We start from the raw sequence: 12109 nt of genomic DNA on the forward strand, positions 1-12109 counted from the left end.
ATTATTTCTAATAGTTTTCCAATGGATTCTTTAGGGTTTTCTATATATAAAATCACGTCATCTGCAAATAGTGAGAATTTCACTTCGTTACCTATTTGGATTCCTTTTATTCCTTTTTCTTGCCTAATTGCTCTGGCCAAAACCTCCAGTACTACGTTGAACAGGAGTGGTGAGAGTGGGCAGCCCTGCCTCATTCCTGTTCTCAGAGGAATGGCTTTCAGTCTTTACCCGTTGAGTATGATGTTGGCTGTGGGTTTGTCATAAATAGCCTTTATTGTGTTGAGGTACTTGCCTTCTATTCCCATTTTGTTGAGAGTTTTTATCATAAATGGATGTTGTATCTTGTCAAATGCCTTCTCTGCGTCTATTGAGATGACCATGTGGTTTTTATTCTTTGTTTTGTCACAGACTTGATTTTTAAGATCAGTTTTAGGTTTACAAAAAATTGAACAGATAGTACAGGGAGTTCCAATAAATCGCCCCCTCGCATTTTCTGCTGTTGTTAACATCCTGTATTAGTGTGGTACATTTGTTATAACTGATCCAATATTGATACAGTATTATGAACTACAGTCCATAGTTTACATTAGGGTTCACTCTGTGTTGTACAGTTCTATGGCTATTGACAAATACATAATGCCATATATCCACCATTATAGTATCATACAGAATAGCTTTACTGCCCTAAAAATCCCTTGTGCTCCATCTACCTCCCTCCTCTCCCCTGGCAACCACTGATCTTTTTACTGTCTCTGTAGTTTTGCCTTTTTCAGAATGACATATAGTTGGAATCACAGTATGCAGCTTTTTCAGAATGGTTCCTTTCACTAAGAAGTATGCATTTAAGGTTTTTTCGTGTTTTTGTGGCTTGATAGTTCCTTTCTTTTTGTGGCTTTATAGATCATTTTTTAAAAATCGCTGAATAATATTCCACTGTTTAAATATTCCACAGTTTGTTTATCCATTCACCTACTGAAGGACATCTTGGTTGCTTCCACTTTCAAGATGAAAGACTCAAGTACTTGTCTCCTCTTCCTCCCGGGAATTTATTAAAATGAGAGTACAGGAATCAAAGGACTAAACTCATAATGCAAAAAGAACTGGGGGAGGGATCAGTGGGTACCGAGGAGTGGATGAGATTTCAACAAATTTCTGAAAGACAGAAAGCAGCATGAAACAAAGCACAATAAGCCAAACCCCAAACTGTGCTGATAACATCTACATTTTGTTCCAGCAATCCCACTTCTGGGTATATAGACAAAAGAACTGAAAGCAGGGTTTGGAAGAGATATTTGCACACCCATGTTCATAGCAGCACTATTCACAACAGCTAGGAGGTGGATGCAACCCAAGTGTCCATTGATGGATGAATGGATAAGCAAAATGCTGAATATGCATATTATTCAGCCTTACAGAAGAAAATCCTGTCACGTGCTACAACATGTTGAACCTTGAGGACATTATGCTAAGTGAAATAAGCCAGTCACAGAAAGACAAATACCGTATGGTTCCACTTATATGAGGTATCTAAAGTAGTGAAATTCATAGAAACAGAAAATAGAATGGTGGTTATCAGGGGCTAGGGGCAGGGGGAAAAGGGGACTTATTTAATGGGTACAGAGTTTCAGATTTGCAAGATCAAAACATTCTGGAGATCCATTTCACAACAATATGAATATATTTAACACTATTGAACTGTACACTTAAAAATGGTTAAGACAGTAAATTTAAATATGTTTTTCACCACACTAAAAAAACTTAAATCTTGTGTTTTGTCTTCAGGTTCATCTTCAAAACTGAAAATAATGTAACTACTTGGTTAAGACCATCTAAACATCGGGGCCAGCCCAGTGGCGTAGCGGTTAAGTTTGCGCCCTGTGCTTCGGCGGCCCGGGGTTCACAGGTTCGGATCCTGGGCGCAGACCCACGTACTGCTTGTCAAGCCATGCTGTGGCGGTGTCCCATGTAAAGTAGAGGAAGATGGGCACAGAAGTTAGCCCAGGGCCAATCTTCCTCAGCAAAAAGAGGAGGATTGGCAACGGATGTTAGTTTAGGGCTAATCTTCCACACACACACACACACACACACAAAGACTATCTAAATACTGTTCACTGTAGACCCCAGTAGAGAGTTCAGATAAAATCTCCTTATTCTTGGGCCCAGCTGGCGTCTTCTGAAGGTGTTAAGATCAAATGGATTTTTTTCTTAAGCTCCATTAATTAATTGTTCAAAATCATGCTCCATTTTAGTTTGCTTCATTTTTGGACCATAACTTGCTTATTCAGGTCTTTCTTTCTTCCTTCTCCCCGCCCCACTTCCCTTCCTCTCTTCCTTCTGTACATAATTGCTTTTCTTTTTTTGATGTTGTTGTTGCCAGAAATAACATGCCATCTTCACCATATCATTAACACCTTCCAGCTTTTTATTATTTACGACATAGAGATTGCTTTGTTTTTCAAGACACATTTCTTGAAGCCCAATGTGAATCTACTGCACTGCTGTCATCTGGGATTTCTTTACACTGGACTCCTGGGGTAGTTTCTCCACCTTGACTTCCCTCACATTTCCTATTTCCTTTTGCTGTAGGTTTCCTCAACTTTAACTTTTGTATTTTCTGTTGCACTTGGCAAGGGGTGGGAGGGATGCAGTAATTCTTAAGTAATTGATTTTCTTAATTTCTAAGAGCTCATTCTTGTTTCTTGTTCCTTTTTCATGGCATCTTTCCTTATTTGATGGAATAATTATCTTTTAAAATTTAATTTAAAAATTTTAAGTTCTTATGTTCCCTGGTTTACCTCAGTTATTTTCTAGGCCCATTGCTTTGTTTTCCTTATTTTTCATGCTGCTTGTTTTCTTTATATACCTTGATCCTTGGTTAGTCATTGATATCCATAAATTTTTCCGGGAAGCTGCTATGGGTTTTCTCTGTTTTTGGGTATACAGGTATGTTTCCTGTCAGTCTCCCCTTAAACAGAATGGCCAATTGGGAGCTCTGTGTTTGTGAGTTGGACTTATTGTCCTGCAGACTTTGTTAGCACCAATCACATTATTTAAACTTTCAAAAGAATAACTAAAACTAATAGCAAGCATAATGAAATTTAGTAGAGGCAGAGAAAAAATAATGTGAGCGAGCTCTCATTTTTCATAGCACATATTTGACAGATAACATCTAAAGCTTTAAAATAAACCAAAGAATAGTGGTACTAGCATATTATTTAGTCTTTTGATGGTAACCATGAGAACAACTAAAAACAAACAGTTAAAAATGGCTTCTAAGGAGCAAATCGAGAATGAGAAGAGGCAATTAGGAATACTGCCTATAATGGAACATTGCTTTCCATTATGATCCCTTTCTGTACTATATTTTTATCATAAGCACGTATTTCTTTGAAATAAACTGAAAACAAAATGATGGAAACTGAGGGGAAAATGTAAGAAATTTGGAAATAAAAAGAAAAAATGAATTTTATTTCTAAAAAGGGAAATAAATCCAAACCCTCATTGGTATGTACTAAGGGAGAAATATTGTTGCCAAGGAGACCGAAGCAACTGTTAAGCAGCATATTCAGCTCTTTAAAAAAATTCCATGACAAATTATTCTGCAGAATATATATGCTACTCCAGCTTTTACAAAACCCAATAAAATGGTTCAGTGAGGTCCCTGAAGCTTAATTTATGATGTCACTAACATTTACTAAATATTCAGGTTATAGAGTCTAGTACAGTGATAAAAAAAACTAGAGCAAAGGTCAGACGACCTAGGTTCTAGTCCCAACTCTACCACTTAAAAGCCATATATCCTTGAGCAAGTCATTTTCCTTTTCTGAGCCTAAGTTTCTTTACTTTTAAAAATGAGGATACTACTACCTAGCCTGCCTACCATACAGGTTGCTGTGAATATCAAATGAGACTTAGATCATTTTAAAAGTTTGAAACATTACACAAATAAATTCAAGCAATAAGTACTAACATTTCCCGAAATTAATAAAGCTATATGTATTCTGTTCTCTTCATTGATTAAATGCCAAATTAACTAAACTATTAGAAAAATGTAAACAGAAAAATGTAATATAGACTAGTATTGTAAAAATTGGATTGAACTAGGTGGCAGGTCCAAGCTCTGGTCCAGGCTCTACCCCAACTGGATAATTTCCACAACTTCTTTGGGTCTCTACACAATAAAATTGGATTAGACTACCTTGGTAGAAGTGCTTCATAAGCGTATTTCCCATCACACAAGGATGATTTAAAAGGGAATTTGTTCACCACTTTTTTTTATCTAGGCTATATTTTGCTTGAAAAACTTTCACTGCTAGATGTCTGAATATCACTGGCTTAGATCGAAGTCTTTTATTTCTATTTTCAGGCATTTCATAACCTTAACCTAACCTAACCTATCTTTAACTTTACATTTTACTCTTTCTCAACACAGACCTACATTCTGAGATCAGAGTGCTCTACTCACTGCTTCTCAAAACGCCACGGCCAATTCCTGCCTCCACACTACTGTCAACGCATAGCTGTTCCGCTACAACTAGCTGAGCAGCTCTGCCCTGTGTCCTGTCCCACTCCCCACCCACACATTCACACACCCAAACTTTGACCAGTGCTTTATATCTCGAATATAACACTGCTTTCAAAAAGTTAACATTTACAGTAGACCATAAACAGGAGACAGCTGTGATGTTAAAGAGAACCTGGCTTCTAGGCCAGCAAGACTTGTCTGTAATTTGACAGAATGCATGAAAGAACTGAAAGGAAGAACTAGGAAAGAAGTGGGAGCCTTAGTCAGCCCTAGAGCATAAAAGGGAGAGAGCACTATAGCCATCTGTGCATGGCCTGGAAGAGGAACACCTCGATTTATGGATTTCTTGGGTTCCAGTGGCAGGAGAGTCCCATTCTGGAGACAGATGCGTTTACTTATTATAGGCTGATGGTGTTAAACATTTACGCCATATATCTGACTCCCTGTGATTTGATTTTGTGATCACTAAAAATCTTCTGATTCTTTGACTCTCCTTATGGTGCATCTAGAAAATGCCCTGACTAGAGACAATCCACTTATATTACATCTGTACTATAAACTAATAAAATAGCATTCTGAATTCAGACATCAGTTTCTGTGACCTTGAGTAGGGTGAGTCCATCCTGAGACAAGATAGGCTAACAAATTAGTCTGAAGGCATAGGAACCAGAGGGTCAGAACGTGGACTAGGGTAGATTTACCAACAGAATGCCACCCCACAGAAACTACATGGCATGCTTCCCACTGCCCAAATGAACACCCTGTCTTGCTGCATTATTTTCTTTTTAACACTTACACACACCTTCATCTATTCAAGACCATTAAGGACATACTAAAGCCCTTCTATGACCTGGTGTCTATATGCCTTTCCAACAATTTCTCTCTATGTACCCTAAGCTACAGCAGAAACAAACGTTCTAAGTACACCCTTCAAAGTTCCTATGTCTGCTTGGAATAGTCCTCCTCTCAATGTTGGCAAGTCTAAATTTTAACTAATTGTGAAAGTTCAGCACAAATAACAGTTTTTTTCATGAAGATTTTTCAAAGTATACCAGCCCACCAAAGCTAAAACTAGCAATTTTGGTGACCTAGGCAAGTAGCAAATTGCCCTCAGATCAATTCATAACTTCTTATGTGTCTCACCAGAGTCATTAAGAATCAGCAGCATGTGGCAGGCTCCTTTTTTCACTAAATAGGTATTAATCGGGTATTAAACTCAGTTTCTCTATGCTAAAAGACTACACATACTGTCAAAGTGTAATGTCATAAATGCTATAAGTCTGATCCATTATTTTACACTTGTATACTTTACATTTCAGTGGCCTGGGACATAGCCTAGCTTACCTACACTATGAATCTACAATAGCTACTCCTTTATTTACCAACTAAAAGTATTTTCTCCCATTAAGAGAAGGATCAATTAAGTAATTATTTATTATTTTTATTAAATCATTATTAAAATTATTTAAATCTATTCTGTTAGGGGCACTTATTTGCTCTTTGTATTACATTTGCGAGCTTTTGTTTTATCTTCTCCCTTCTATGTTCTTTGAAGATATGATTCATATTTATTTCATCTCTGTATCTCCCACAGATTTTCAGCCAGTGCCTTGTATGTAGAGGGTACTAAGAATTGGCTCTCCTCATTCTTTTTACATGTATCCCATATTCTTATAAAGTCTTCCTTGGCCATCCCAATCCACAGGTCACTCTTACTTTTGAACTCCTATAAGAACTGACTGCTTATAAACCATTTAATTACCACCAATACTACCTTAGCATTATCTTTTTGTGTGTATATGTATTTTATAGTCTTTTTATATTTTGGTATATCCCAACAATATCTAGGCACAGCATAGATAATTAATAAATATTAATTCAACCAATCTTTTAAAAAAATCAATCAAGAGACTCATTGGGAGAAGTATAGTCAAAACTGGCACCTAAAGATAACAAAAGAGCTCATCCATAGCAATGAAAAACAAGCCCCTATTGTTGAAAGGCCAAACACTTTGACATACATGTTAGTTACAAGTAAACGAAATTGTTTTAGGCTTCTACAAGTGTCTTTAAATTTCATAAATCTTCCTTTCACATTAGGGAGATCTAAGGGCAACCACATTCATTTACTGACAATACCAATGAAAGCAGATGGCTTTAAGCGAAAACAATTAACTATATTAAACATATAAGGATAACATTCATTTGTAATTTAGTTAATTTTCCCTGCTGAAGACCTTTATATAGTCCGTTTGTAGTATACTGTATGCTAAGCCTTAGCTCTTTTATTTCTATTAGGTTTCCTCCTCTCTAATGGATTAAAAGCAGAAGAGCAGTCTTTGAATGTTCACTTCTTTTGTATCCTTCCACAACAAGGAACTATATAGTTCTCTAGTTCACTAACTCAGGCAGAACACTCCAGAGTCTTGCTACTCAAATGTGATCCACACAGCACCAGCATTGGTATCACTTGGGAGCTCATTCTGAGGCAGAATCTCAGGGCCCACCCCAGGCCTCCTAAATCAGAATCTGCATTTTAAGATTCCCAGGTGATCTGTAAACACTCCAAGGTTTGAAAAGCACTGGTTTAAGCTCCAAAGGAAGAATTAGAATTGCCAAGATGCATATGGCCAAGTAATACTAACTCATAGTTGCTTATTTGTTGGTCTCCCTTATCTGCTAACTAAGGCTTGTTGAGGGCAGGAACCCTTTCTATCTTCCTCACCACTAGTATTCCCCGGGACTACCACGCCCTGGAACGCCACCCAGTGCTCAGTAAATATTTTTTGCGGAATGCATGAATGACTGAACAAAGTGAAAATAAAACGTTCACAAAGCCAATCCTCTAGGAAATTGTTTGCACAACATGATTTCACACACTACTATACTAATTCTTTAATTCAGTATTATTAATTCCATTTTAAATATGTTGCCTTCTCCGGCGGGCCTCTGGCTTAGCGGTTAAGTGCCTGTGCTCCGATGCTGGCGGCCCGGGGTTCGGATCCCAGGCGCGCACCGATGCACTGCTTCTCCGGCCATGCTGAGGCCGCGTCCCACATACAGCAACTAGAAGAATGTGCAACTATGACATACAACTATCTACTGGGGCTTTGGGGGGCGGGGAAAGAACAATAGTATAAATATGTTGCCTTCTCTACTTCAGCAAATGCATTTAACAAATGCACTTGACAAAGCAAAAGCTTGGATCATCTTCCTCGCATGGCGCCACCAGGGGCCTCTTTTACAAGTCAGAGAGCTGCATTTTAATTCTAGCTCTCACAGATCCATCCCATATGTCTGCACAAGATGAAATCACCGCAATAACGTGGAGGGGGTGGGGGGGACAGAGGAGGAATGGGTAAAGCAAAGCCAATTCTGTACCAGGAGCATCATATGAAACCTGGAAAACATGATTTTTTGAACAGTATATTTCCAGAAAATAACTCCCGGCAAGGGAAAGAGAGGTAAAAGAACCCCTACCTTTCTCAAGAGCAAAAGGTGATACTGGAGAACGCCAGGGAGTGATAAAAGACCAGCGACTACCTAGCGACGGAAGGTGGAAACACACCAGACCAGAACCAAAAGCGGATAGCGGTTAGAGACGTCCAAGCAGGGTGCCAAAAACCACTCTCAGGTTTGCAGAGAAGGAAGTCAAGGGAGAAGAAAGGGGAAAGGAAATAGTTCTATGAAGAGTATAACTTACCGTGATTATTTTATTTATTTATTTTTTTTTGAGAAAGAGAAACGACATGCACTTGAAGGGGAGAGGGAGGGTTGCAATTTCACGCGTTGTAAAAAGAAGCGATTACAGGCATCCCTGCCCAGCCCAGCCCTGAGAGGCAGCCCGGGCATAGGTAGGTGGCAACGCCCGGCTCTGCTGGCCCCCGCCCCGTGGCCTAAACCATCTCCTCTGCAGCCCGCCGAGCACGGGTGGGGTCAGGAAAGGGCGGACTGGGGTGGGAGGGCGTGCGGGAGGAGGGGGCGGATGCCAGGCTGACCAGGTACCCACCTTATCCCAACGGAGCCACTGCTCGATGGCCGTGTCTAGCTGAGGGTCCCCGGTGTGGTAGGGGGCGCGGAGCAGGTTGGAGTTCAGGTCTCCCTCCACGTTTTCAGACATGGCAGCCAGACTGGGGTCTGCGCGCCCGGGGGGCTGGCGAAGACACCGAGTTGCGGGGGCCTGAGGTGCGCTCACCAGGGTCTGGACGCCCCCTCCTCACTGAAGGGCATCGGAGACCAACCGCAGGACGTTTGCGCCAGCTCCTGCCGCCGCTCTGGGGAAGCAGGAGAGAGGGGGATGCAGCCGCCCGCTCCCCACCAGACCAGCTCCCGGTCTCCCTCTGGGCGAACGGACTGAGGCGGTCCCGCCGCGAAGGAACAACAACAGTCCCAGATGTCTGGGTCGTGGCCGCCGCCGCCGCACACACACTGCCTCAGGCCCCGCCCCCCGGGCCGCCGGCCCCGCCCCCTCCCGCCCCTGTTGATTTAAGCCCCCCGGGGCACGAGGCGCGAGCCGGGGAGCGCGCTCCCGACGTCTCCGCAGTAGCGCGAGTTAGGATACGCTGGGGTGGTGAGGCATTGGGGCACGGCTTTTTTTATTTTTTAATTTGCCTTTTGCGACGCGTCCTATCTTTGTTTCAACCACCAAACACTCCCACGCGTCTCCTTTTCTCGATCAGCTGCCATGACCACCACAAGCGCCCCTCCTCAGCGCTCGCTCTGCGGATCGCCGGCGCGCGCGCAGGTCGCCCTGCCATTTAGCCTGGGGGGACGCGCCTGGCGGGAGGGTGCGCGGGGCTGTCCCCGCACGGCCTCACGGGAATTGTAGTTCTTTTCTTTCCCCGAGGTCTGCGGGGACCGCCGCAAAGACTACCACTCCCAGCAGCTCTGCGCCCTCCCTTTCCTCAAAAAGGTCTCCCTCGAGGCTGTTCCCTGCGGACACGCCCTGTTCCTGTTTTGCTACGCAGTGTGGCCCTGGTCTTAAATTAAATTAAACAAGGACTGGTACAGTAAGGGGACGAGTGGTATCCATTTAGTGCTTTACAATTTACGAATCGCGTTCTGTCGCTTCAGATGTCCTGTGAGGTAGGTGGGCGTGATCCATCCCCATTTTACACACAAAGAGGAAACTACCTCTCTGTGAACCGACTTTTTCAAAGAGGCGGAATTCCTAAGTGATGGAACCAGAGTTCCAGCCTCCTTTTAGATCTCTTCAGCTGGCAGTTCTTGCTGTTGCAACTACAGTGGACTGGGAGGGAGGGAGAGCAAGTTGTGAAGGAGGGAAGATGGGTCAGCGTTTTAACCATAACTTAAGTAAGAACCTACAAGCGTCTTAAGACAGAAAGAGCAATGGTAATTGGGATACAGAGGAAGAAGAAAGATTATTGAAATAATTTTAAATTTCTTCTTATTTTGGCATCTTCTCTTCTATAGAGTGTTCACCTTTCAAGGCACGCAACCTGAGGTCTGGGAGATGCTGAGAGGTGCTTACCTCTTGCTCATTTGCTCCTGAGTTTCTTGGTTTGGCCTTCTTAGAATGGCTCTATGATTTTTGACCAAGTGTCTTACAACTCTTTCCCTAGTCAGCTTTTTTGTAAGGAGGATGTAGTAATATTTACACCATGGCTACAGTAACTTAATAGATGGCTTTAGAGTGCTTTGAGGTTCACAGATAAAAGACATAATAAATTCAACGTATTACTTTCTTTCCTTTAAAGTGCCACTTACCATAATAAAATTCAAATTCCTAAAGTACAAAAGGATTGTAGTGCCAGTTCCTGAAAAATAGGGCGCTGTAGTTGCGAGTTACAGTTTTTGCTAAGCGCTTGAGTGTTTCCTTTATGGAGTCACCAGGTTCTTTGAATCACAGAAGGCCTGGGAAACAACCATGTGTCCTGGAGAAAAAATCATCATTCACTATTATCACCATTATTGTCCATGACAAGCATTAATTAAACATTTACTCTGTGCTAAGCATTATGCTAGGAGTTGAGGCTACAAGAAAGTGTATAACATAATTATTCATTTCAGAAAATAAAATCCGTCTGGGTAAACAGGATATATGTGAGAAAAGATAGCCTGTGATAAACAGCAAGTGCTTGCTGCAGATAGCTGTTAAAGAATTCAGAGTCTGAGGTGGTCATAAAAGCAGCAAGAGGCTTTGAGGGACAAAAATTAATAAAATAGAGAAAAAGGTAAAGGGCATGTCAAACCCATAGACCACTGGTTCTCAAATCTCCCTAGGAGTTTGTTTAAAATGTGTATTCCTGGACACTGCTCCAGACATTCTGAATCAGTACATCCAGATAGGGCCAAGGTACCTACATATTTAACAAATATCTATTGATTGTGACATAGGTGACTATAAACTTGCTACTCAGAGTATGAGAGGAGGACCAGTGTATTGGCATCCTCTGGGAGCTTATTAAGAAATACAAAATTTCAGGCCCTATCCCAATTCTACTGAATCAGAATCTGTACTTCAGTAAGATCCAATGCTGATTTATATGCATTTTAATTTGATAAGAAGTGGTTTTTGTAAGAATTCTTATTCAATTTAATTCGATTCTGAGAAATGCTACTAAATAACAGAACTTTCAACAGATAGAATGATATAGGGCAAGGATAATAGACAGGAGCAATACAAGTTTTAATTCAATCCCAGAGTCTACCAGCCCTCACTTTTATCAGCAAGATCATGACAGACATAAACTGGTTACCGGAAACCTAGCCCAGGGTCTTTGGCTTATTGCTTAGGAATTGAAGAGTAGCCAGGGGACCCAGAACTCATCAAATCCAAGAACAGTGTCTAAGTGTGTTCAGAAGAGGGAGTATAATAGTTTTTTTAGTCTGGGAAGCTCAGAAGCTTTAATTTCTGTCGGAATTTGCCCAGGGTATTTTTATTTGCTAGATCTGGCAACCCTAACTGGTTATGAAAGAGAGTCTCTCTTTTGGTCCATATACACATATATTTTAGGATCAGGATATATGTAACTTAACCTCAGATGGTTCAGAAAAATACTGTGTGTGTTTATATATTATTATATAAATACAATACAAACATATAGTTAGAAAAATAGCAAATAATAAAGCAAATGGGGTAAATTTTAACAATAGGTGAATCTGGGTAAATGATAGTTGGATATTCTTTGTACTGTTTTAATTTTTGCAACTTCATTTGAAATTATTTCCAAATAAAATTTAAATAAATAAAAATTAAAAAGAAAAACTTCAAGTGTATAAGAAATATCCATTTCTTTATTGTTTTAAAAAAATCTAATTAAGAGACTCATTCTGCCAGGGTAGCAAGAAATTAAATTTTCATCAATATCAGGGGCTCACCTCTCCTCCCAGGCTTTATATGGTGCTGGGGAAACAGAAAGAATCAGTAGCTGTAGTTCACCAAGGTTTCTGCCAGCATCTGTTTGTCCAGACTCCTAGTGGTCTCTGGAAGTCTGACAGCTTTCTCCTTGCATACCATTCATAAGCTATGCGCAGGAAACTTGGTTGAGGCTATGAACCCCAAAGCCTCTGTGTAGGTTTACCACATGGCCATCCCCTCTAAAATCTTGCCAGTTTCTTGAA

General features: G+C 40.9%; 1 protein-coding gene and 1 long non-coding RNA gene across 2 annotated transcripts in view; one reads left to right on the forward strand and one right to left on the reverse strand.

Annotated features, from left to right (window-relative positions):
- Positions 1–8936, reverse strand: part of PGM2L1 (phosphoglucomutase 2 like 1) — a 62825-nt gene extending 53889 nt beyond the window's left edge. The window contains exon 1 of the mRNA XM_004433988.3: positions 8535–8936. Coding sequence (XP_004434045.1) covers positions 8535–8645 — 111 coding nt within the window. The 5' untranslated portion in view covers positions 8646–8936. The remainder of the gene's footprint in view (positions 1–8534) is intronic.
- Positions 8937–9504: 568 nt separating this feature from the next.
- Positions 9505–12109, forward strand: part of LOC147916630 (uncharacterized) — a 48973-nt gene continuing 46368 nt past the window's right edge. Inside the window, exon 1 of the long non-coding RNA XR_015552692.1 lies at positions 9505–9610. This is a non-coding gene — a long non-coding RNA (uncharacterized LOC147916630). The remainder of the gene's footprint in view (positions 9611–12109) is intronic.

This window comes from Ceratotherium simum, chromosome 7 (genome assembly GCF_057802395.1).
Source record: "Ceratotherium simum simum isolate JZ-2026a chromosome 7, ASM5780239v1, whole genome shotgun sequence".
Classification (NCBI taxonomy): domain Eukaryota; kingdom Metazoa; phylum Chordata; class Mammalia; order Perissodactyla; family Rhinocerotidae; genus Ceratotherium; species Ceratotherium simum.